Consider the following 22,689-nt stretch of genomic DNA (forward strand, 5'->3'; position numbering starts at 1 on the left):
GAGTTTCTTCCTCCCGCCTGCAAACCTTTATCTCTGAAGGACAAAGACCCCGGTCTTTCATCGTGGGGGCGGGGGAAGCACACTCCTCGTCTGCCACACAGATGGAGGTGGGGAGATGGAGAGAAGGGACCCGTGGAAAGGGATTGTGGGTGAACATTCAGAGCCAGAAGCCCCTGTCATACTGATGTGGAGGTGTCCGCCTCTCAGCCGAGCAACGTCAGTACAGTTAAGAAGCTCATCAGCCTGAGTTACTCTGTTTACTTTCTGAGACAGTGATCAGAGGTAGCTGGCACAGCAGAGCAGGAAGTGGAAAGGGGCTTGTGCCCGGGCTGGCAGAATGTCCGTTCTCTCACTACGGCCGGTACTTGCACAGGAAGTGTTGGCGCTTGTTACATTCGTTGCTGTTCCAAGTTAAAAAATCTGTAACAAAAGAAACAGACATTTAAGTCCATCTAGTCCTTCTCTATTGAGCTTGCCCGCATTTTCTGGGTGTTGTGCTCGGAACCATGGAGAAGGTGCAGTGATGGTTAATCTTATGTGTGGACTTGGCTCGGATGTGGTGTCTGGGGGTTTGGTCACACACCAGTTTGAGGGCTGATGTGAAGGTATTTTTTTTCAGATGTCACTAGCATTCAGATCAGTAGACTCTGAGTAACGCAGATTACCTTCCATTATGTGGGTAATCATCCAATCAGTGAACATCTCAAGAGTAGAGATGGAGGTCCCATGAAGAGGAGAGAATTCTGTCCCCAAACTGCCCTTGGACTCAAGACTACAACCTCAAAGCTGGCAGGCAAATCCATCTCCCTGTGCCTTTCAGATTTGCCCGCCCTGACGAATATGAGCTAATTCCTTAAAATAAATCCATCTTTCTATAGATAGGTACATTCGATTACTTCTCTTTCTCTGGAAAACGCTGACGCATACAGGTACTAACTTTGCTAACAGGAAGAAATATGGTTGAAACGTCACACACAAATGCAGAAGCTCCCCGCCAGCGCTGCTTCTGAGGGAAGGCCGGGCTCCACACACACGAGCCCCTGAAACCTGGGTGCTCGTTTGTGTATCACACAGGATGTTGTGTGGAACAGAGGGGTTGACCTTTCCTCAAGTCTACAGCTGAGACTCTAAGAAGCTCCTCTTCAAAGTTCAAAGAATTAGAAACTGCTGAAGCCAGCCATGTCCCCACAGGCCATTCATTTACAAAGAAGGACTGAGAGCAAGAAGGACTTTTGAAGGACTGAAGTCTTTTAGAGATGTCCAACTATATGCGTTCCAGAAACCAAGCTCTACAGACTCCTTTGTCATCCTGGGGTTTCTGTCGCAGTGACAAGGCATTAGCTGTCTGCCTGGGCTGACCTACAGATCTGGTTCTGATGCCAGTGTGGGTTGGGTGGGTGGACAAGGGCCTGGCGAGACAGGACACGATGGCACAACAGGAAAAGGGGGTGAGGCACGCCCCCTCCGGCTCCTAGATCCCAGGAAGTGTAGGGGAATGGGTCCCGTCCCTGCTTGTGTCCATGGGGCTCAGAGCTAGGGCCACTGAGTGTAAACAAATTGGAGACTACAAGCTTTCTGGGAACTGTCGCGGTGTGGGGTAAAGAGAACATGGCACGAGGCTTCAAACCACCGAGGAGAACACACAGCCGGCACACCCAGTCCTGGTCACTAACCTAGGGAGATGTCTGCTTCACTCTCCTGCTTCCAACCTCAAGGCCACGAGAGCCACGAGTGAGCCTACACCTGACAAGCACTTCACATATACTGAACTGATCAGGACCATTAATTCTCCCCTTTTGTAGAGAGGCATCTGAGGCACAGAGGGAGGAAATCTACTCAAAGTCACCGCCCAGCTAAGCGAAGGAGTTGGAACCTCACCCCAGGCATTCAGAGCCCATGGTCTTGACCCAAAGGACGTGGAATATGAAATTCATTTTAAAATTGTAGAATCCTAGTGGTCATGATTAAGTGTCTCAAAGTGAACCAGTGGATAAGTCCGGAAGTATGGTGAAAGGCAATTTTCCAGAGTCACAAAAGAGTTACGTTGGGATATAAAAGAAGACTCTGAAAGAGTGAGGGAAGGCGGAACAGAATAAAATGCCCTTTTAGGTTCTTTTTAAAGAGATAAAAAAGGAACAAGTCCAGTCACACAGACCTTCACGCACACAGGATGTGTGTGTGTGTGTGTCGCTGTGTGTTGAGATATTAATACTATACGTTTGAGTCTTAAAGAAACAAGTTAGTCCCTGAGTTGGTGGGGCTCACTCTGTTATACAAATACAAAATGACATTGATGGGGCTGAGGGGAAGGTCCTTTGAAATCCAACCTTCCACCAGTTTCTCTCTACTCCTTGTTTCATTCCCTGTGCTTTTCTGTCTGGAGAGCCTGTATTCTGATAGCTCAGACCTGGGTTGAGTGAACCTGGAAAGGAAGAGAGTCCAAAAGACCTGGTCTTCTCAGGGGCACATTAGGCTTCTGGTTCCCACACAGGCACTTTGCGGACGTGACTGTGGACGGACAGGGGAAAGATTTTTGTTGGAGAACTTTGTCCAGTTGAAATCTCAGAATCACAGGAGGGGCTTTGGAAACTGCTGGTCCACTGCTTTCCCCCCAAGCTGGTCGGGCCTCCAGCCCGAGAGATTCTGTACTGTAAGTCCTCTGCGATCCCTGGAATTCATATGTTACAAACGTTCCTCACTCGAGTTTCATGTGCCATTGAGCCTCTCTTCAAACATTTTGAGTGCTGCAACTACAATGTCCACTTTTGCTTGGTTAACGCCGGCGATCGGTTTCTCACTACTTTCTGGGGGAGCACATTCTATTTCTGGATACTGCTCATCGCTCAAAAGTTTTGTCCTTACTTTGGACAGAAACCCCCATTTTGGTAGCTTCTACCTATTGTCTTCATTGTGTTTCCTTCATCTGAGCTGACTGACGCTTTTAACAGCAGCAGTTGTGGTCTCTGTGAGTCTGTGAAAAGTCCTTCCTTCGTCTGTGATAAGATGCTGTTATCTCTGAGGGTCTTTCTGGACCTGGCCTCAGAGTTTGTCTCCTCGTGTCCCCCATTCATCCTTTGCTGTTAGAACCTTTTCTCACTCTTTCATGTGTGCATATAAACTGTATTCCTCAGACAACAGTAAGCCCTGTGCCATGTCCTTTTGCACCTGAGCCCCAGTACTGGGGTCCTCAGCCCAGGCTCACTGCTTGTCTGGGAGGGAGTCCTGGTGCTGCTATGATGATCTTCTAAACCCACTGTGATAGTCTCTTTGGTACCGAGTAGCCTTTTCATCTTTAATGTTCTGTTTTCCTGTTTTACAATTGAAATCTTACATATCACTTACTAGCTGTTGTTCTCAAATGGGAGTGATTTTCCACACTCCCTCTCCCCCAGCGGACATTTAGCAATTTCCGGAGACATTTTTGGTTGTACCAACCTGTGTGGAAGGGGGTGCTCCTGGTATCTGCTGATTAGAGACTATTACAGGGAACCCCCCGTAACAAGGAATTACCAGCCCCAATGTCATTAGCACCAAGGTTGAAAACTCTAACTTATTGGCATAAAAAGCAAAGAATGAAAGCAGGCAAGAGAAATGAGGATGCTTAACTGTGCCGCCTGCAGCTGAAGTCCTGGGCGCTGGGTTCTGGGGATGAAACTCAGGGAAACAAACGGGAGGGAGGAATAGGGCAAAAGTGAGCTTTCCAGGGTCACGTGTGGGGGAGCCTGATTGTAAAGGAGTAGGAAAGGAGTCACACGTGCTCCCTGTGTTCTGGGCTTCCCAAAATGTGACATATTCCCCCCTCATGGCATATACTAGGATTTAAAAATAAATATATTTAAGAAAAAGGTGATTGGATTTAAAGAAAATATTATGTAAAAAACCGAACAGCTGGTACGTTGATAATGCAGATTGTAAATGGTCACCAAGGACGGAAGTTTGGTGCACGTTTGTGACAAAGGCCACTGCCCTGTAGAAAACAAGAGTTGCTTGTGTGAAATGGAGGGAGAGGGAGCGATGTTCATTTTTGCTCTTAATGGATAAGAGACAGAGATGCCACTTGGGGGCGGGCATTGCCTTTTGAACTTACTGTTGTAGGCGCTCATCTCAGCACAGTGCTTGTTCCCACCCACGGACTTGCCAGACCAGGTTCTGTATAAATACGTGGCCCCGTCGATCCACCGCCACTGCTGCCTCTGCGGATGACAGGAGGTGGAAAACATGTACGGATCAGCCTCCCCACCGGCTCCCAACCCCCGGGGGACCCCTCAGGCCCCTTTAAAACGCAGTTTTCATTGTAAAAATTGGGAAAGCGCAAAAATGTGTAAAGAAGGGAAAACAGAAAAGTCACTTCATTTGACCACTAAGAGGAAAACATTACTGATATTTTAGCATATTTACTTCCGGTGTAAACATTTTTGTCAACCACAATAGTTGTATGTGCTAAAAAGGCGGGGCTCTTTAAAATACATATGCAGCTTTGTAACTTGCTTTCTAAACATTTTTTAACGGTAAGGGATATACCACTTAGTAAGTTCATCCTGTTAATGAACTTTTATGTTGTTTCCAGGTGACAATGATGACACAGGATACTGCTACGAACAGCTTCGTTCATAAAGCTGCTTCTGTGCTTAAAATTATTTTCTGAGGATACCGGTGGACAAAGGGCATGGATATTTTGAGGGTATTGATATGCCTTGCCACACTGCTCTCCAAAACAATTCAGCTGGAGGAATTTACATCCCCACCTACTGGGCAATTGCCCCATATCCCGCAAAATACTATTTACTACGAACACAGAGCAAAAGTTTGATAAGACGACAAATCAAGTTAGATGTTATTTTCATTTGCATTTCTTTGATAACTAGAGACAGTGCACATTTTTGAGAACATTTATCCGCCATTTACTTTTTCCTCAGTCATAAGTGTAAAAAAATTAAATTACAAAAACTATCTGGTAGAAATAGATGTAAATATTTATTTTATCTCTAAATCTCTAAATGAGGGAGTCCTGACTGATAGCAGTATGAATATATAAAAATGTAAAATTAATTTTAAAAGAAACACAACATCTATGGGCATGTTTTACCAAGAAACAGAAAATCGGAGTGTTCTCTCTGTGCGCTCCTTGTTTGCTTGGGGTAACTATAGAAGCCCCACAAAGAATGTGTAAACTGCAGATCCCACAGGGACCTCAGTGACAAGCCCAAAGACCTCATATGCCGTTCGCCACAGGGGGGTTTTAATGAAGAGTAAAATGAGGATCCAGTAAAAAAAGCTAAGGATAACGTTAAAAATATAATAGCATCCAGGAAAAAGCGTAGCTGAAACTTTAAGTCCAGATCTAACAGGGATTTAATTAAGCTGGGTCTCACAACAGGTCTGTCTCTCTCTGTGAACGTTTCTATATATATATATATAGAATCATACGTACTTAACACAAACTTTTTTTTTCTGGAAGGCTCTGAAAAGCTGGCAATTTCGTGTCCTAAGGTTTGGGAAGTGTTTCATTAGATAGAAGGTTTGTAAAATGATGCCATGGAAATCATATTTTCTACTGAGAGCCAGAACTGGGACCCTGACTTTGAGGCCTTGTCCCCTGTCAGCAGGAGGCACGTGACTGAAGACCAGTTATGTGTGCCCCTTGTCGGGAGGCCTGGAGGTCATATCCCAGAGAGGGGCTCTCTCTCTGGCTTTCCCAAGGGGGCATTTGCGGGCCAAGTCTGAGGTTACCTTCTGTGGGTCGTGCAGGCCGATCCATACAGGCAGGGTTCTTTGGTAGCCACCTATGTACTCTGCTATGATGTTGGCTTCCTTTAAATTCAAGACAGACGCCAGGTGGGCTCCGTTTCCAAAGGACTGACACTCGAGCTGTGGGCGGGGGGGGGAAGTCATGTCAATGACATCTTGAGATTTAAAAGCATAGCCCTCACCTCAGCACCCTAGGGTGCCAAGCAGCATGGAGTCACACAGCCCTCATCCCCTCCAGAAGTTGTGATCCAAACCCCATAGAAGCCTTCCTGTCACCACGGGAGAAAACACAAGTGCCACAAGTGTCACCGTTCTCACAGGAAGAGGCAGTTCCAGGCAAGGGCACATATTGTAGGGTCCTGCTCTTGCCTCTTATTAGTATATGTGACCTTAACAAGTCACTTCACCTCTCTGAGGCGCAGTTGCCTTATCTCTAAATGGAGAAAATCATTACTGGAAGTTGATACAGAATTACATGGAGAGTGATTAGGAGGACGTAATTGTTATAATTACGTGTTATCATGCTGCATTTCAAATAAATCTAAGGAACTGCTGATCATAAAATGTGCCATTCTCTAACCTGAAACTTAGCTGCCTGATTAAACAAGGCAAACATTTTATATATACACATTTAATAGATAGATAATAGAGATACATACTTTATTTTACGTTCTTCTGAGCTTATGTTACAGGATCTGCCTACGTGATAAACCTTGACTTGAATAAAAACATGGTTTGGCTGTGGTTGTATTCCAATGCGCTTGCCTTCAGGCTCCTGCTTGGGATTAGATGTGGTTACTGTTCAATGCTAATTAGTCCTCACGCTTGCCATACACGTTACAATCCCCAAATGCTTTTGTACCCGGAATTTCATTTGACTTTCAAATTTGTGAGGCATGGAAACCAGATTACCAGTTAACAATTAGTGAGTGTACCAGTCACAGAAAATTCCTGGGACAGGAGAGGAAACAGTCTTGGAGTGTGTTGAAGGGATATTTTTCCCTCTGGGTTCATGACGAAGCTAGAAAAGAACTCAGACCTCCACCTCAAGTCCAAGACCGGATCTACCTGTCATTCTGAGTGTCCCTTCCATGGGCTTCCAGGAGTCTCGAGAACTAAGACTGGCCATCAGTATTAGCCAGGAGTCACGGCGCAGCCGCAGCCGTGGTGTCGGCTTGTCAGGTCCTTTCCCATTACCTTCTCTGCTGTCTGGTTCTGGAGTGGCTAACTCTGCCCGGGCTTGGTATCAATCCTGTGGACCGTTTTTGCCTGGGCAAGCTGAATTGAGTGTCTACCACATGCTTTTGGCAAGTTACGAGTATTTTGATAAATTCTCCTGACAACCCCTTGAGATAACAGCGTTATCCCCATTTTACAGCAAGAAAACTGTGAAAGCGAGATATGTCTGGCAGAGTCGTGATTGAAGCTCTGATCTATAGCCCTCCACGGCCCCAAGAGCTTCCTCTTCGTCTTGTGAGAATCAGTGTTGGAGTCTCTGGGGACAGGCCTTCAAATGTCTTTCCAAGACTTCTTCAAGTTGCTTCCCAAGAACTGAGGAGAAAGTCCATTGCTCCCCGTGACTTCTTTTTCTTTCAGTGGACAGAGTCTGGGGAACCCTGACTTTGTTTAGCCCTTTTCTAGAGACTGTCATTCACATCAGCTCAAGAAAGTGTTACATGAGGGCCGACTTCCCTGGGTTTGCTCTGCTAGTTACTCACGGTATAATCTTGGAGAAGTCACTTATGCTCACACTGCACTGGAATTTTCTGTTTAAGTGCCACAATCGTGCATTAATTCTGCACTTTGTAAGGCCAGAGATGGCTTTTGTATCCTCAGTAGCTGTCCTGGGGGAGGTCCCCCATCATCACTGAATTGTTCCTGGTCAGGGCTTCTGAGGCCATTTTGGGCCCCAGTCTCACCCCGTTGCCCCCCCCCTCCCGCCGTGGTTCCTCCACAGTCACTTCAGTTAAACAACCACAGCTCAGAGAGATAGCAGCACTGACTCCCCAGGCTCCTCTGAGGAAACTTATTTTGACCGGCTATTTGGGTATCTCTCAGACAAAGCCTCAGTGAAATAGAACCGATACATTTGTTGGGTGTAGAGACAATAAAGCCTCCCGTTTGTTTGGACTTCTTCACTTTCCAGCAGGTGGCTCTGCGGCCGGTGCTCCAGGCCTGTCTACACACTGGTTCTCTTTCTGGTAAATCTCGTACTGCAATTCAATTATTCTTTTTGCAAGTTCCTCATCTTCTCCTCCTCCTTTGATATATGTGTTCCTGTCTTTCTCACTGACAGTGAACTCCTGGAGAGTAGGGGCTTTTCTTGTTCACGTTTACATCTTTGCAGCCCATCGAAGGTCTGGGCCTAGAGCACGTGCCCCAAAATTGCTCACAAATCAGCATCGGTGCTCACAAAATTGAATGAGCTGAACACACACAACCCTTTTCGCTCCCTTTCACCAGCCAGGGGACTTCTCAGAGTGCCAAGGAAGGACTGTTGATTCTGAGTCAAGCGTGTCCTGAAGCTCTGGGTGACCCCTTGCTTTAGAGAAGGCAGTGCAACGATCGGCCAGATGTCTTACCTCAGCATCTGACCAGTTCCTCAGCTTCCGGAAGTATCCATAGCAATTGGACTTGTAATAAAACCATCCAGTAGCACAGCTGGGCCTCATGAGGATGACTGCACATAAATGAAAGACGATGACAAGTGATGATGGCGAAAACAATCAATTCTGACTGGAGCCAGTTTATGGACCTAGAACCCCTTGAATGCAAAGCATGCTGGGTGCCCTTCAGATGGACCCCGGCACACTGCCAAAAAAAAGTTATGCTGTTCATCTTTCTCCCAGCCTTCTCCAAAAGGAACTATGGCCTTTTACTGAGGTAACTGTACATTGGGGGAAAGGAAATATTCAGACCTTTTGAGGATTCCTGGGCACTGGCTCTGAACTGATACTAACTCCAGGAGACCCAAAATGTCACTAGAGTCCACCAGTCAGAGCAGGGGCTTACGGAGGTCAGGCGATCAACGGAGTTTTAGCTCAGGTCCATCTCCCAGTGGACCCAGAGGGTCCCTACACCCATCCTGCAGCTATTTCCCCAGTTACTGAGCGCATAGCTAAGTAGACATACTCAGTAACCGGCAGAACCCCTACCCTGGTAGTGAGGTCAAGCAGGCTTAACTCAGGCCATCGCAAGAGTGGCCGAGGGGCAGACACTGGTGGCATTAGGCATGACAAGGAGGGAGTGGCATTTTGGGCCAGGAAGACACAGGACAGGTTCGACGGCAACTCGGCTGGAACTTGAGAATAGGTGAGTCAGTAGCCAAGGGAGGGGAACCCTTTAAGCAAAAGGAGTGGGTGAGTAGAGGAATGGAGGCAGGAATGTGCAAGACATATGCACAGAAAGAGCAAGCACGGGTTTGCCTCAATTATCTGCCAGGCAAGCACAGTCAGAAGGGAAGGAAAGGGAAGGGCTTAGAGGCCAAGGAAGCCGTCATCAGAGAGGGGCGGGCTCTTGCTGCTGGGTGACTGGCAAATGGGCCGCACCACCAGAGTCGTTCCGATTGCCTGTCTGACGACCAGAACCCTCCTGAGAGACAGAGATGCATAGCCCCATTGTTTCACCTCTGTTAGCATTAGTTGTCTTGTTTGCACAATGGGCTGCCAATAGATGTCTTCCTCACTGGATTCTTGGAGGCCTAAATGGGATGATGTCTGAACAGTGATTAGCATAGAGCCAGTATGTAGTGATTGTTTAATAGTTAGTAGCTACTTAATAAATTACCGCGATTAAAACAATAATGTTATCACTGTAACCGGTGTAGTATTTTAGAAAATAGTCACTGGATGGAGCATTTTATCATCCATGAATCATGTTGCTCTTTGTCATCCCGCATGTGATTGCTTCAGCTGAAGGGCAGCTACGGGCCAGCACAAAGAAATCGCTGCTGGGGCAATAAGGGCAATAATCTTGATCACCAGACGAGAGAGAAAACTCCTTTCTCAGTTCCCCGTACTTCCCTTAGGTGTAAGATTGAACTTTTTCCATAAGCCACAGTGCAAAGAATATATAGGCTGTGTCGTGAGAGAGGTTCCCCTGAGACAGTAAGAATAAGTAGAAAGTCTCTCTGCAGCTGGGAGGAAGATTTGTGGAAAACTGATGGAAAGACCGGGGTGACTGTTCTGGCTTTACCTCCTCCAGGAGAGAAACAAGGGAGCTTTGGTTTAATCCCAGAGCTGGGTGGCCTGTTTCTCACTTCCCAGGATATAGTTAGGGCAAATTTCAAGCCCCCTTAGAGAAGTCAGAATCAGAGCAACAATAAACTACCTGATCAGCTGGTTAGAAACAGCCACGGAAAGTGGCTCCGTGGGAGGGACCGGGGAGGGGGGCAGCCTTTCAGAGCTGCTCACACACTAGCCTGGTTCAGAATGGAGGGCTGAGTTCCCCAGGTCCTGAGCTGCCATAGACGGTTGAGACAACTGGTGGCTGAAGCAGATTTGGTAGCCGTTGGTAGCCGCAGCTATCAACACGATGCTCAAAGAACCCTGTTTCTCTTTGTATTTCCTTCCAGTCTCTCCTCCCCTTGGCCAACGTATTTTCCACTGGGAGAAGTGCCAGGTGACACAGGGCATTGGATGCCCTCAAGAGGCCCTCTTCTCAACACAAGTGCCACTCAGGCATGACTTCTCTGCTCACTCCACCACATACAACGCCCAGCGAGGCCATTGAATGGCACCCAGGACCAGGAGCCAGAGCATCACTTAACCTTGCTGAGTGACCTTGGGCAAGTCCCTACCCTTCTTGGGGCCTCATTTTCCTCATACATAGAACAAAGGAGTCACAGCAGATGAGCCCAGATTTTACTTCCTTCCATTTCGGATATTCGATGATACTTATTCTTAGCTCACTCATGCAATTTGCTTCCCCTGCTTTCTCTACTGGTAGATTCTAGGGCACTGCTTCCCACTTTCTCGACATGTTACTTTATACTGGCTGCTGGGTCTGTACGTGGGGAGAAGCCATCCCTCCAACGAGGTTGTCAGTCTCTTGCAAACTTGAATTCCTGATAGGTTCCAACAGGAAAACGATGCATAAACATTGGGGCGTTCTAGGTGTCAGGTGCTTTAAATACCTCCCCTCGACCTTTCATCATACACTTGCAAAATAATTATTATAATCTACAAGTAGTTGATGCTTTAACTCTGGCTCACAATCATACAAGGTTGGAGTTTGTTTGAGTCTGAATTCCTTGCGCTTTTTTTTTTTTAACCACATCACATTGCCTTTTATTCCTGCCTTTAACATCTATTTTCTGAAGTGCCTAAATATTTTTGGGGGGAGCGGGGGGCGGGTGGGGGGGGTGGCAAATGAATCTGGCTATGCCATGGGAGCCGCATGAACACTGGCTGTGGGCTCAGTTCCAGCTGAGTGACAGGTACTCACCACCCAGGACATCAGTGCTGACTATACAGCTTAACAGTAGGAGCAGCGGCACGCTTCTAGAAGCCATCGTTCTCTTCTCCAGGGACAGACGTGCTTTGGAGACCGTGACTAAAAGGATCTCAGAGCCCTTGTCAGTTTTTCCTTGAAGCTCCTGGATTCACCTAGATCTGCAATCTAAACACATTTGCACGGGTGAGGTGGATCCAGGAATTCAGATGCCAAATCACACATGGAGGAAAAAAACAACTTTTTCTGGCGAAACCCAGATTATACAATAAAGGGAATATCAAGATCAATTGTAGAAATTAGGAAATTTTAATTTATGAGGTTTTGTTGTCATCTGCAAGGTCTGAGCCAGTGCCAGGGACCTAACTGTACTGGGCTGAATAGTTTAAAAGTCTGAATGGAGGCATTTGGTGTCTTGTGGGGAGCCTGCCCCTGCTGTTCTCAGGAGAGCCAGCAGAGGACGGCCAAGGCAAGCTTTCTCATAGATGAGGCGTAATGGGCTTCCTACTGCCAAGTCAATGAAATCAAACCAGTCCCAACAGTGAATTTTTTGATGTTAGATTTAAAAGTGACTATATGGTCCAATACCCAATTTTACAGACGAGAAAGCCTGCGGTTGATGGGTCTGAAGTCATTCGTTCCTTGTCACACAGCTACAACCCGAGTTTCTGACTTGGGCTCAACCTTCTTTCCTTTACACTTAGGTGAAACCACATTTTTTAAAAAGAAAATAACTTATAACTTTGTTATCTTTTCCCATCACCAAACAGTACATGAATGATTAAATGATCAATGAAAACCTAGAAAACAGGAAGTAAATCCCATCTCCCAGAGATAAACAATTTAGCGAGTAGCTTATAGAAATCTCCCTCCCTCCCTCTCTTCCTCCCTCCCTCTCTCCCTCCCTCTCTCTCTCTCTCTCTTTCTCTCTCTCTCTCTTTACACAAATGGAGCCACATAGTTCTGTAATCTGGTTTTGTTTCTCAGAAGTGGATTGATTGTCATGAACCCTCTTCCACTGACATAACTTTTATGCAGTTTTGATTCTCTCTTTAGTAAAAATTCACATACACAGGGCTACGACTTCACAGAACCTGCATATTGTCACAAGGATACATTGGCTAAAACACCCTCCACGTGGACCGGCCTGCACACTCCACTGACAGTGCACAGGAGAGTGCTGGTCTCCCCAAACCTCGACAAACACCTAATCTGTCAATTGTTTTTCTTGCTAATTTTGGTATAAAGAAAAACCTCATTGTTTTTGTTCGCATTTAAAAAATACTAATGAAGTTGAGCATCTTTTTATGTAACGATTAGCTTTTAAGTTTTCTTTTGTGGAGTTTTGGTTTACAGCTTTGCACATTTTTCTATCTTTTTTTCCTCTGGAATCTGTGAGGCCTTTTGTTGTATATTCATTGCCTTTTATATATATTTCCTAGGTTGTATTTCTCTTGTTTATGGTTTTTATGCCATACTCAAAATTTGAAAAATTGTCATATTTATCTTCTCCTTTATAACTTTTGGAATTTATATCAGAAAAACTGGCCATCATCACCCATATAAGATTAAAATATCCACTGATATTCTCTTCTATTTTCATCCATCTGACATTTATTTTAGTGTAAACATGGGATTAGGTCTAAGGTTTTTCCCTAAGTAATTATTAAGATGGGCAGTTCATTAAATTCTCATTTAAACATGCTTTATGATCCCAAAATCAGGATACATGTTCTAACTCCCAAATAATAGATTGTTCAAGGGGAATGATGGAACATAATATTTAAGATAGAGACTTTCCTGGAAAATCTGAAGCTTAGCTTCATATTAGGGTCCACATGGTCTCTCTTACACAGGGTTAATAAAGAGGAAAACGAAAGGGTGAAATGTGTGGCGCTGTGGTGACCTCCCCTTTTTCAAATCATTGCGGTAACCCTGCACTCCTCTGACAAACTTCCCTTCCAAAAGTGACAGAGGTATTTTCAACGTCCTGAAACCCCCCCTTTAAACACAAATGGTAAGAACTTCTTTGTCAAGCCGAGTGTCTGGGAGAAGAGAGGTACCGTATCTTCGAGTCATCTATAAAATGAATCTTCACAAGCTGACAGTCACTGAATGCTCACATCTCATCTAATTTAATTGTCATAACGAGGCCACACAGCGCAGGCAGTTCTCGTTAACTTACTTCACACAGGAAGACACTGAAGTTCTTTAACATTAAGTGACTTTCCCAAAGTTTCACAGCTGCTAGATTGCAGAGCCATGATTTAACCCAACACTGTGTGACACTGAAGCCAATGCTGTTTATAACCGGGTGGGGAAAAAAGAAAACAAGTCATTCAAATAAAAACAAAAGCATGACTAACATCATCAGAGCCGTAACTTGTCCTTTCTGGCCCAGTGAATAGCTGGCAGAGGAAAATAGATATTCAAAGAAAGCGCTCTGCCCTCAGTTGCATGGAGGATTACCTGGTCGGCATTCGAGTTCTCAGGACCCTGCTTTCTTCAGCATCCAGAGGCAGCCCAGGCAGTTTCTGGAGTTCTTATACCTTCTTCCCCCCAGAATTATATGACGTTTGTTTTAATCATAGAGCAATCATTTTGTTTAAAAATAATCATCCATCCATAAAAGTCTTATCTACCGTTAAAGTGAACCATAGGAGAGACGGCTTGAGAACGGATCTAAATTGCGTTTTAAATAAGCAGGAGGAAAACCTCTCCCTATTTGCAAACACAGTCTTTTCTGTACGTCCCATGTTATCAACACCAGCAATGCATAGCCTGTAATCTCTTAGAGGCCCATCTTCCTCTGCCCTTATTTACTTTTTCTTTTGTCTCTTTTTTGATCCCTTTGTGGGGTTGATTTCCTTTATTTCTCCTTCCTTTCTATAAAGATGCCCCACTTCGACTCTGGAGAGTCACATGTTTCTGTCCTGGCAGAAAGGATTTGCGGTGTTCGGGGACTGGACACAGGTTATGTCCCCATGTGATGACCTTGAAAAGGTCGTACAGACTTTTTCTCTAAAGCACCAGCCTCACCCCACGCTCCATGTACCACCTGGCTCCTCTCATATCTGAGTTCCTTCTCCTTGTTCTTGAAACACAGGCAAGGAAGTCTTGTCCTAACACAGGGCAGTTATACCAAAAATAGCTCACACTGATAGAATATTTAGTAAAGTATTTTCACCTAAATCTTCAAATGAGGTTCTAACGGAATCCGTGGGAGCCACGCAGGACTTGTATCCCCATTTCACACCCAAGAAAGCCTGCCCAGGTTTCCAGTGACGGTCAGCGGTGGAGCAGGACATGGATTCCAGGCCGTGTGACTCTAAATCTAGCTCTTGTTTGCTGAATCCCAGTGTTAGTAAGAAATAGCTTATTTGGAAAGGGCAGCAAGATTCCTGATATCTCATCCACGCAAGTGCAGGCTTCATCCACACACCATGCAAGGTCATGCTTCCCTGTCTTTTATCGCGTCATTGTTCTTCCAGCAATTCTCTTCACTTTCGTTCTTTGGTCACGTTAATTCACCTTTTAATCAGTAAACTCAGTAGTGTTGAATGCTATCAAGTGCAAGAATGTGTGTGTGGGGGGATGTGTGGGTGTGGGTGCAGTGGAGAAGGGAATCAGAGGTAAGACAAAGTAAAAAATGACCCATCTGTTTCCTGCCCTGCTCTGCAGGAGTTTTCTTTTTCTTTTTTCCTTTTTAGTTAAACTTTATGGGGGTGATGATGGCTAGTAACATGAAAGAGGTTTCACGTGAACAATTCTGTAATTCATCATCTATAAATCACACTGTGTGTTCACCATCCAGAGTCAGCTCTCCTTCCGTCACCATATATTTGATTGCAGGAGCTTTCAATGGCTTAGTTCGGTTTGGGTCTCAGGTTCCTTTTGGAAGGTTTTTCTTATTGTGCTCCCTGCCAGCAGAGACACCTTTCCTTGTGCTTACCTACTGTGTGCTTGCATTGAAATTCTGTTCTCTGCTATCTGGCTAATAAATCTTCAAGCTATTTCCGGTCCGGGATCATCTCAATAACATTATGCTCAGGACACTTTAGTGCTAAAAGAACCAGAAACCTAAGAAAGAGTAGTTGCGTCCAAACCTGTCCCTTTTCTTCTTAGGTGTTTCCTTCTAGAGGACATGTAACAGCGTGCCTATCTTTTTTTCTCCCACAGGCAAAAGCTTCACTTAACTTTTTTCCTTTTTTTAAGAATACATTCATCTCTTTCTCAGAGAGAAATGTTTTATTTCCTCTCTTGGAGGGATTCATGCTCTGAACCTACTTGAAGCATCTTACCTTCATCTTTGTGGTGCTTCTACTTGACTTCTTTAAAAAAAACACTTTTCCAAGTGGAAACTTTTGCAAGGACGTATCTCTATAGAGGGATGGTACATTTCTGAAAAGAGAAGAGTGGTTAAAAATGGTTAGAACAAAGTGAATTTTCTGATGGAAAACAAAAATATGACCTCTTGAGATGTATCCACAAATATTCAGTTAGCTCTTGTTAAAGAAAAAAAAAGAACAGGCCCCACCCAGGTAGAGCCACTTGCCCCCAGGACAGCAACACAAGACTTAGTTGCAGTTTTCTGTCCTCTCAGGAGTGGCATTTTAAACTGGAATTTCCTGATCAACGGTGAGGTCATCTGCCTGATAACCAGGCAGATTGGACCCCTGTCCCCCTTCCTCCAAAGATGGTGACATTACTGGAAACAACCCTTACTTTTGCTAATAACTTTCCTGGCCCACCCAGTTTCCTATAAAAACCTTCCATTTTACACAACTCCTCAGAGCACACCTCCTATTTACTATACTAGATAGGATGCTGCCCGATTCATGAAACACGATTAGATTTTCAAAGATACTCAGTTAACATTTGTTTTTTAACACTCTCTTCAATTGATAACATGCTAGTACAACTGCCCAGTAGGATTTTCTGTGCTAACGGACATGTTCTAATCGGGGCTATTAGTACCACACACCACAGCACGTATCGCCATCAAGCACTTGAAATGTTGCTAGTCACACTGAGGAGCTACATTTAAATTTTTATTTAATTCTTGTCAATTAAATTTAAACAGCTACCTGTGGTTAGTGGCTACCATATTGAACAGGAAAGACCAAGAAGACGGAAGCAGATTTCTTGTAGAAACAAGTGGATGTGAAAGAAAAGAGAAACTTTTCTTATGTGTGAGGAAGCTCAGAGACAGAGGGAAACCTTGGAGAAGTACGTCCTGAGAACTTGAAGGAATTGTGAGGAATTCTGTGGGAAAGCGTAGTACTTGGATTTGACTCAAATTTAATTAGTTCTCCACGCTGACACCCAGACTGTACTTCACTAAGAAATCTTTGTTATATCTGCAGGATGTTTTCTGACTCCAGTAGCGCTGATTGAAGATTGGATGATAGTGACCTTTTGCCTTCCTCCTCAAATGACCGATGAACTCCGTTTTCAAATAGTGGAGCATCTCACTGCGTCTTCATTTGAGGTCAAGGATAAATCGTCTCCAGCTTTGGTGTGATGGCAACTCATTTAGTGCCCATGTTAACTCATGAACAGTTTTTACTTTACTGTGGGTGCCTATTGGAAGTTTCTTGAAAGGGTTGATTATTTTCAGACATCTAAACATTTTGATACTTTCAGATGGGCATAAAAAAAGGACCTCAGCCAGGCAGGGGCAGCGGGGTGGGTAGCACCTACGTAACAGAATGGGTCAGTGTGAGAAAGATAAAAGACAGATGCTTTTAGGAGAACATGAAAAATGAAGTCTGGTAGACGGATTTGGGAAAAGCCTAAAGTGACTCTACAATGAGAAGATGAATCTTAAATTTTTTAAAAATTCTAAATTCTAAGAAAACAGCACACACTATTTATTATTAAAACAAAAAACAAAAACCTCTTGAAAAATTCCTCCTTGCCCCCCCTAGGGTGCACATTTTTTACAGTCTTGGACTTTGTCCTTTCATATTTGACAGATATTATGATCTCCGCTGTGAGCAAGCCCTGTAACATCCCACAAAACTGGAACACATCCTATCAGCGGGACAGAGGAAATGAGTCACTAGCATGTGTTCATTAACTTTTACAATTATGGAGAAACTCTGGTCTTGAGGACAGTAGAGTTTATGCCCACTCACTCAGCCCTGAAGTGGAAGACAGATGGCACAGAGCAATCTCCCCTCACATCTCCTGGGAAATCTATTATCTGTATTTGTGGAAAGCTCCACCAGCTAGAAAACATCAGCTGGTTTGCTCAGGAGGTACAAAGGAAGTTATGCCACAGAGATGAAAATTGGAAAGTCTATACATGACTAGCTCCCTCCCTCTCACTCTCCCGCCTTCCCCCCTCCTTTCCCCGCGCTCTTTAAGTCACTTTATTTCCTCTGTACTACACACTTGTTTCTCATCTGCGGTGTCTTGCTATATCACATCTTCAAAATGACTAGGTAAAAATGCAGTTCCCCTTGTTGCCAAATTCCTGATTTCATTTTTCTTGTTTTGCATTTTAAAAAGATTTTTTTATGGTGACATTACTTTATTAGGTTTAATTTATATAGAATAAAATGTACATATCTTAAATATTAAGCTTGAATCTCTACACTGGTGCAACAGTAACCAAGATCAAGATATCGAACATTTCCATCACCTCAGAAACTTTCTTCCTGCTACTTTCCAATCAATCCCCCAACCAAGGCAATCGCTATTCTGACTTCTATCACCATAGGTTAGTTTTGTCTTTTTGTTTTTTAAAAAATCTTTATATGAATGAAATCATATCATATGTACTCTGGTATGTCTGCATTGCTTCACTGAACAAAGGGTTCTTATGATTCTTCCACATCTTCCATATTAATAATTTGTTCTTTCATCATGCTGAGTAGCATCCTGCTGAATGAATATTGCACGGGTTGTTATTCTGATTACTCATCTTTGACTGGTGGACATTTTGGAAATATCTAGCTTCTGACTAAAGCTGCTGTGAACATTCTTAGTCTCTTGGCAGACGTGTTTTCATTCCATGACGAGGAGTGGGATGGGTGGGTCACGGGATGGGTGTACATTTGAGTTTGTTCGAAAGAGACAAACTGTTTTCCAGAGCAGCTTTTGAACCATTTAACACTCCCACCAGCAACGGATGAGAGATCCAAGCATTCACATCCTCAATACCACTTGGTTTTCTCAGTCTTTTATTTTTTTTCTCTTAACTCGAAAAGTAAGATAGTCATTGCTTGTGCTGTAAACGATCACAGAGAAAGGAATTAAAAACTACCCAAAGAAAGATGGGCACTATATAATAATAAAGGGATCGGTCCGACGAGAGGACATAACCCTAGTAAACATCTCCGCACCCAACATAGGAGCAACTAAATATATAAAACAGATATTGACTGACATCTGATATCGACAGAGATCAACAGTAACACTATCATAGTAGGGGACTTCAACACACCTCTGACAACATGGGACAGGTCTTCCAGACAGAAAATCAATATGGAAACAACGGCCTTAAATGACACATTGGACCACTTGGATTTAATCGATATTTTCAGAGCATTTCACCCCAAAGCTGCAGAATACGCGTTTTTCTCAAGCGCACAGGGAACATTTTCCAAGATAGACCATATGTTAGGCCACAAAACAAGTCTTGATAAATTAAGAAAATTGAAATCATACCAATTGTCTTCTCTGACCACAGTGCTATGAAATTAGAAATGAATTACAGGAAAAAAACTGGAAGACACACCAATTCATGGAGGCTGAATAACATGTTACTAAATAATGAATGGGTCAACCGGGAGATCAAGGAAGAAATCAAAAGATATCTTGAGACAAACGAAAATGAAAACATGACGACCCAAAATCTATGGGATGCAGTGAAAGCAGTCCTAAGTGGGAAATTCATAGCTTTGCAGGCCTACCTAAAGAAACAAGAAACATCACTAATCAACAGTTTATCTTCACACTTAAGGGATCTGGAAAAAGAACAGCAAAATAAGCCCAAAGGGAGTACAAGGAAGGAGATAATAAAGATCAGAATGGAAATAAATGAAATAGAAACCAGAAGAACAATACAAAAGATCAATGAATCCAAGGGTTGGTTCTTAGAAAAAATAAACAAAATCGACAAACCTTTAGCCAGACTCATTTAAAAAAAAGAGAGAGAGGACCCAAATTAATAAAATCAGAAATGAAAGAGGAGAAGTGACAACAGACACCACAGAAATACAAAAAAATTTTAAGAAATTACTATGAGCAACTATATGCCAACAAATTGGACAATCGGGAAGAAATGGACATTTTCTAGAGGCATACAACCTTCCAAGGCCAACTCAGGAAGAAACAGAAAACCTAAATAGACTGATTACCACCAAGGAAATTGAATCAGTAATCAACAATCTCCCAACAAACAAAAGCCCTGGACCAGATGGCTTTATAGGTGATTTTTACAAAATGTTCAAAAAAAAATTATCACGTATTCTCTTCAAGCTCTTCCAAAAAATCCAGAAGGATGGAAGGCTCCCAAACACTTTTTACGAAGCCACTATCACCCTGATCCCAAAATCAGACAAAGACACCACAAAAAAAGAAAACTACAGGCCGATACCTCTCGTGAACATAGATGCAAAAATCCTCAACAAAATATTAGCGAACAGAATTCAGCAATACATTAAAAAGATCATACACCATGATCAAGTGGGATTCATCCCTGGTACGCAAGGGTGGTTCAATATCCGCAAATGAATTAATGTGATAAACCACATTAACAAAATGAAAAATAAAAATCACATGATCATATCAATAGATGCAGAAAAAGTATTTGATAAAATTCAGCAGCCATTTATGATAAAACCCCTTAAGAAAGTGGGAATAGAGGGATCATATCTCAACATAATAAAGGCCATATATGATAAACCCACAGCTAACATCATACTCAATGGGGAAAAGCTAAAACCATTCCCCTTAAGATCAGGAACAAGACAAGTTTGCCTACTTTCTACACTTCTATTCAACATAGTGCTGGAAGTTCTAGCCACAGCAGTCAGACAAAAAAAAAAAAAAAAAGAAATAAAAGGCATCCAAATTGGTAAGGAGGAAGTAAAATTGTCATTAGATGCAGATGACATGATACTACATAGAAAGAACCCTAAAGACTCCACCAAGAAACTATTAGAGCTGATAGATGAATTTAGTAAAGTAGCAGGATACAAAATTAATGTTCAGAAATCAGTTGCATTTGTATACACCAATAATAAAACATCAGAAGGAGAAATTTAAATAAAAAATCCCATTTACAATTGCTTCAAAGACTATAAAATACCTGGGAATAAATTTAACCAAAGAAGTAAAAGATCTGTACTCAGAAAATTATAAGACACTGAAGAAAGAAATGAAAGAAGATACAAATAGATGGAAACACATACCATGTTCATGGATAGGAAGAATTAATATAGTTAAAATGTCCATACTGCCTCAGGCAATATACATATTCAACGCAATTCTTACCAAACTACCAACGACGTTTTTCACAGAAATAGAACACATGATCCTAAAATTTATATGGGACCATAAAAGATGCTGCATAGCCTCATCAATCTCGAGAAATAAGAACAAAGTGGGAGGTATAACGATACCTGACATCAAATTATACTACAAGGCTACAGTAATCAAAACAGCATGGTACTGGCATAAAAACAGACACATAGATCAATGGAACAGAATAGAGAGTCCAGAAATAAATCCATGCCTATATGGCCATTTAATCTATGACAATGGAAGCAAGAATGTACAGTGGGGTAAAGACAGTCTATTCAATAAATGGTGCTGGGAAACCTGGACAGACACATGCAAAAAAAGAAGCTGGACCACCTCCTTACACCATATACAAAAATAAATTCAAAATGGCTTAAAGACTTAAATGTAAGATCTGAAACCATAAAATTCCTAGAAGAAAATATAGGAAGAAACTTCACAGACATTACCCGGATTAAGATTTTTACTGATATATCCCCTCACGTAAGGGAAGTAAGAGAAAAAATAAACATGTGGGATTACATCAAACTAAAAAGTTTTTTCACAGCAAAGGAAACCATCAGTAAAACAAAAAGGGATCCTACTGAATGGGAAAAGATATTTACCAATGATATATCTGATAAGGGGTTAATATCACAAATTTATAAAAAACTCACTCAACTCAACTCCAAAAAAACAAACAACCCAATTAAAAAATGGGTAGAGGACATGAAGAGACATTTTTCTAAAAAGGACATACAGATGGCAAACAGACATATGAAAAAATGCTCAACCTCACTAACCATCAGAGAAATGCAAATAAAAACCACAATGAGATACCACCTCACCCCAGTCAAAATGGCTATCATCAAGAAATCAACAAACAACAAGTGCTGGCGCAGATGTGGAGAAAAGGGAACATTTGCGCACTGTTGGTGGGATTGCAGATTGGTGCAGCCACTATGGAAAACTGTATGGAGGTATCTCAAAAATTTGAAAATGGAACTACTTTATGATACAGCAAGTCCACTCCTAGGTATCTATCCGGAGAAATCCAAAACTCCAATTCAAAAAACGTTATGCACTCCTATGTTTATTGCAGCATTATACACAATAGCCAAGACATGGAAACAACCAAAATGCCCATCGGTGGACGACTGGATTAAGAAACTGTGGTACATTTATACAATGGAGTATTACGCAGCCATAAAGAAGAAAGAAATCTTACCATTTGCAACAACATAGTTTGACCTAGAGAACGTTATGTTAAGTGAAATAAGTCAGACAGAGAAAGACAAACACCATGTGATCTCACTTATATGTGGAATCTAAAGAAAAGAATAAGCGAATGAACTAATCAGAAACAGTTTTGGAGACAAAAAGGAAAAACTGAGGGTTACTAGATGGGCGGGGGGCGGTGGGGCTAAGGGGGAAGGTGAGGGGATTAGAAAACAGTCAGTAACCACAAGATGGTCACGGGGTTTTGAAAATTAATTTGGGGAATGTAATCAATAATGTTGCAAAGATTTTGTAGAGTATTCGATGGACACTTGTCTCATTAGGGAGACCACCTCAGGGATGATGTAGATGCCTGATCACTGCACTGTACACCTGAAGCTGAAGCTGAACAACAATGAATGTTAACTACAAGTTTATATGTGTGTGTGTCTGTGTGTGTATATACTTACAAGAAGCGGAGTACAGCATTAGGAATAGAGACAGTGGAAACGTAATGGCTGTGTGCGATGTCAGAGGGGTAGTGGATGGGGGAGGGGGGTTCATACAATGTGAGGGATACAAATGATAAACGTCTAAGTATTAGTTTGTTTTGTGCACCTGAAACTGATTTAAAAAAACTACCCAAAGAAAGTGACCCTGACTATAGAGAGAAGGGAATTCATATGTGGGCGAATCAGTATTCCTTTCTGACCCTCATTGTTGTCATTAAGATAATGGCACTGGAGTGGATGATTTCTG

The 22,689-nt window shown here is 42.9% G+C and overlaps 1 protein-coding gene across 1 annotated transcript; it reads right to left on the reverse strand.

Annotated features, from left to right (window-relative positions):
- Positions 1–243: 243 nt before the first annotated feature.
- Positions 244–13,808, reverse strand: REG4 (regenerating family member 4). The gene is made up of 6 exons (XM_033094157.1): positions 13,669–13,808; positions 11,194–11,367; positions 8,331–8,428; positions 5,731–5,868; positions 4,088–4,193; positions 244–420 (listed from the first exon to the last, which is right to left on the reverse strand). Exons 2-6 carry the CDS (start codon positions 11,258–11,260, stop codon positions 353–355), a joined length of 477 nt encoding a protein of 158 aa, XP_032950048.1. The 5' UTR covers positions 11,261–11,367; positions 13,669–13,808; the 3' UTR covers positions 244–352.
- Positions 13,809–22,689: the final 8,881 nt, after the last annotated feature.

This window comes from Rhinolophus ferrumequinum, chromosome 22, assembly GCF_004115265.2.
Source record: "Rhinolophus ferrumequinum isolate MPI-CBG mRhiFer1 chromosome 22, mRhiFer1_v1.p, whole genome shotgun sequence".
NCBI classification, from domain to species: domain Eukaryota; kingdom Metazoa; phylum Chordata; class Mammalia; order Chiroptera; family Rhinolophidae; genus Rhinolophus; species Rhinolophus ferrumequinum.

Excerpts from the sequence above, each read along its gene's own strand:
- REG4 (XM_033094157.1), bottom strand. The coding sequence starts at position 11,260 with ATGGCTTCTAGAAGCGTGCCGCTGCTCCTACTGTTAAGCTGTATAGTC. Across the intron at positions 4,194-5,730 it reads GCCTGCACGACCCACAGAAG|AGGCAGCAGTGGCGGTGGAT; the intron begins GTAACCTCAGAC and ends TGTCATCCGCAG. Across the intron at positions 421-4,087 it reads TGAGATGAGCGCCTACAACA|ATTTTTTAACTTGGAACAGC; the intron begins GTAAGTTCAAAA and ends CTTTTGTTACAG.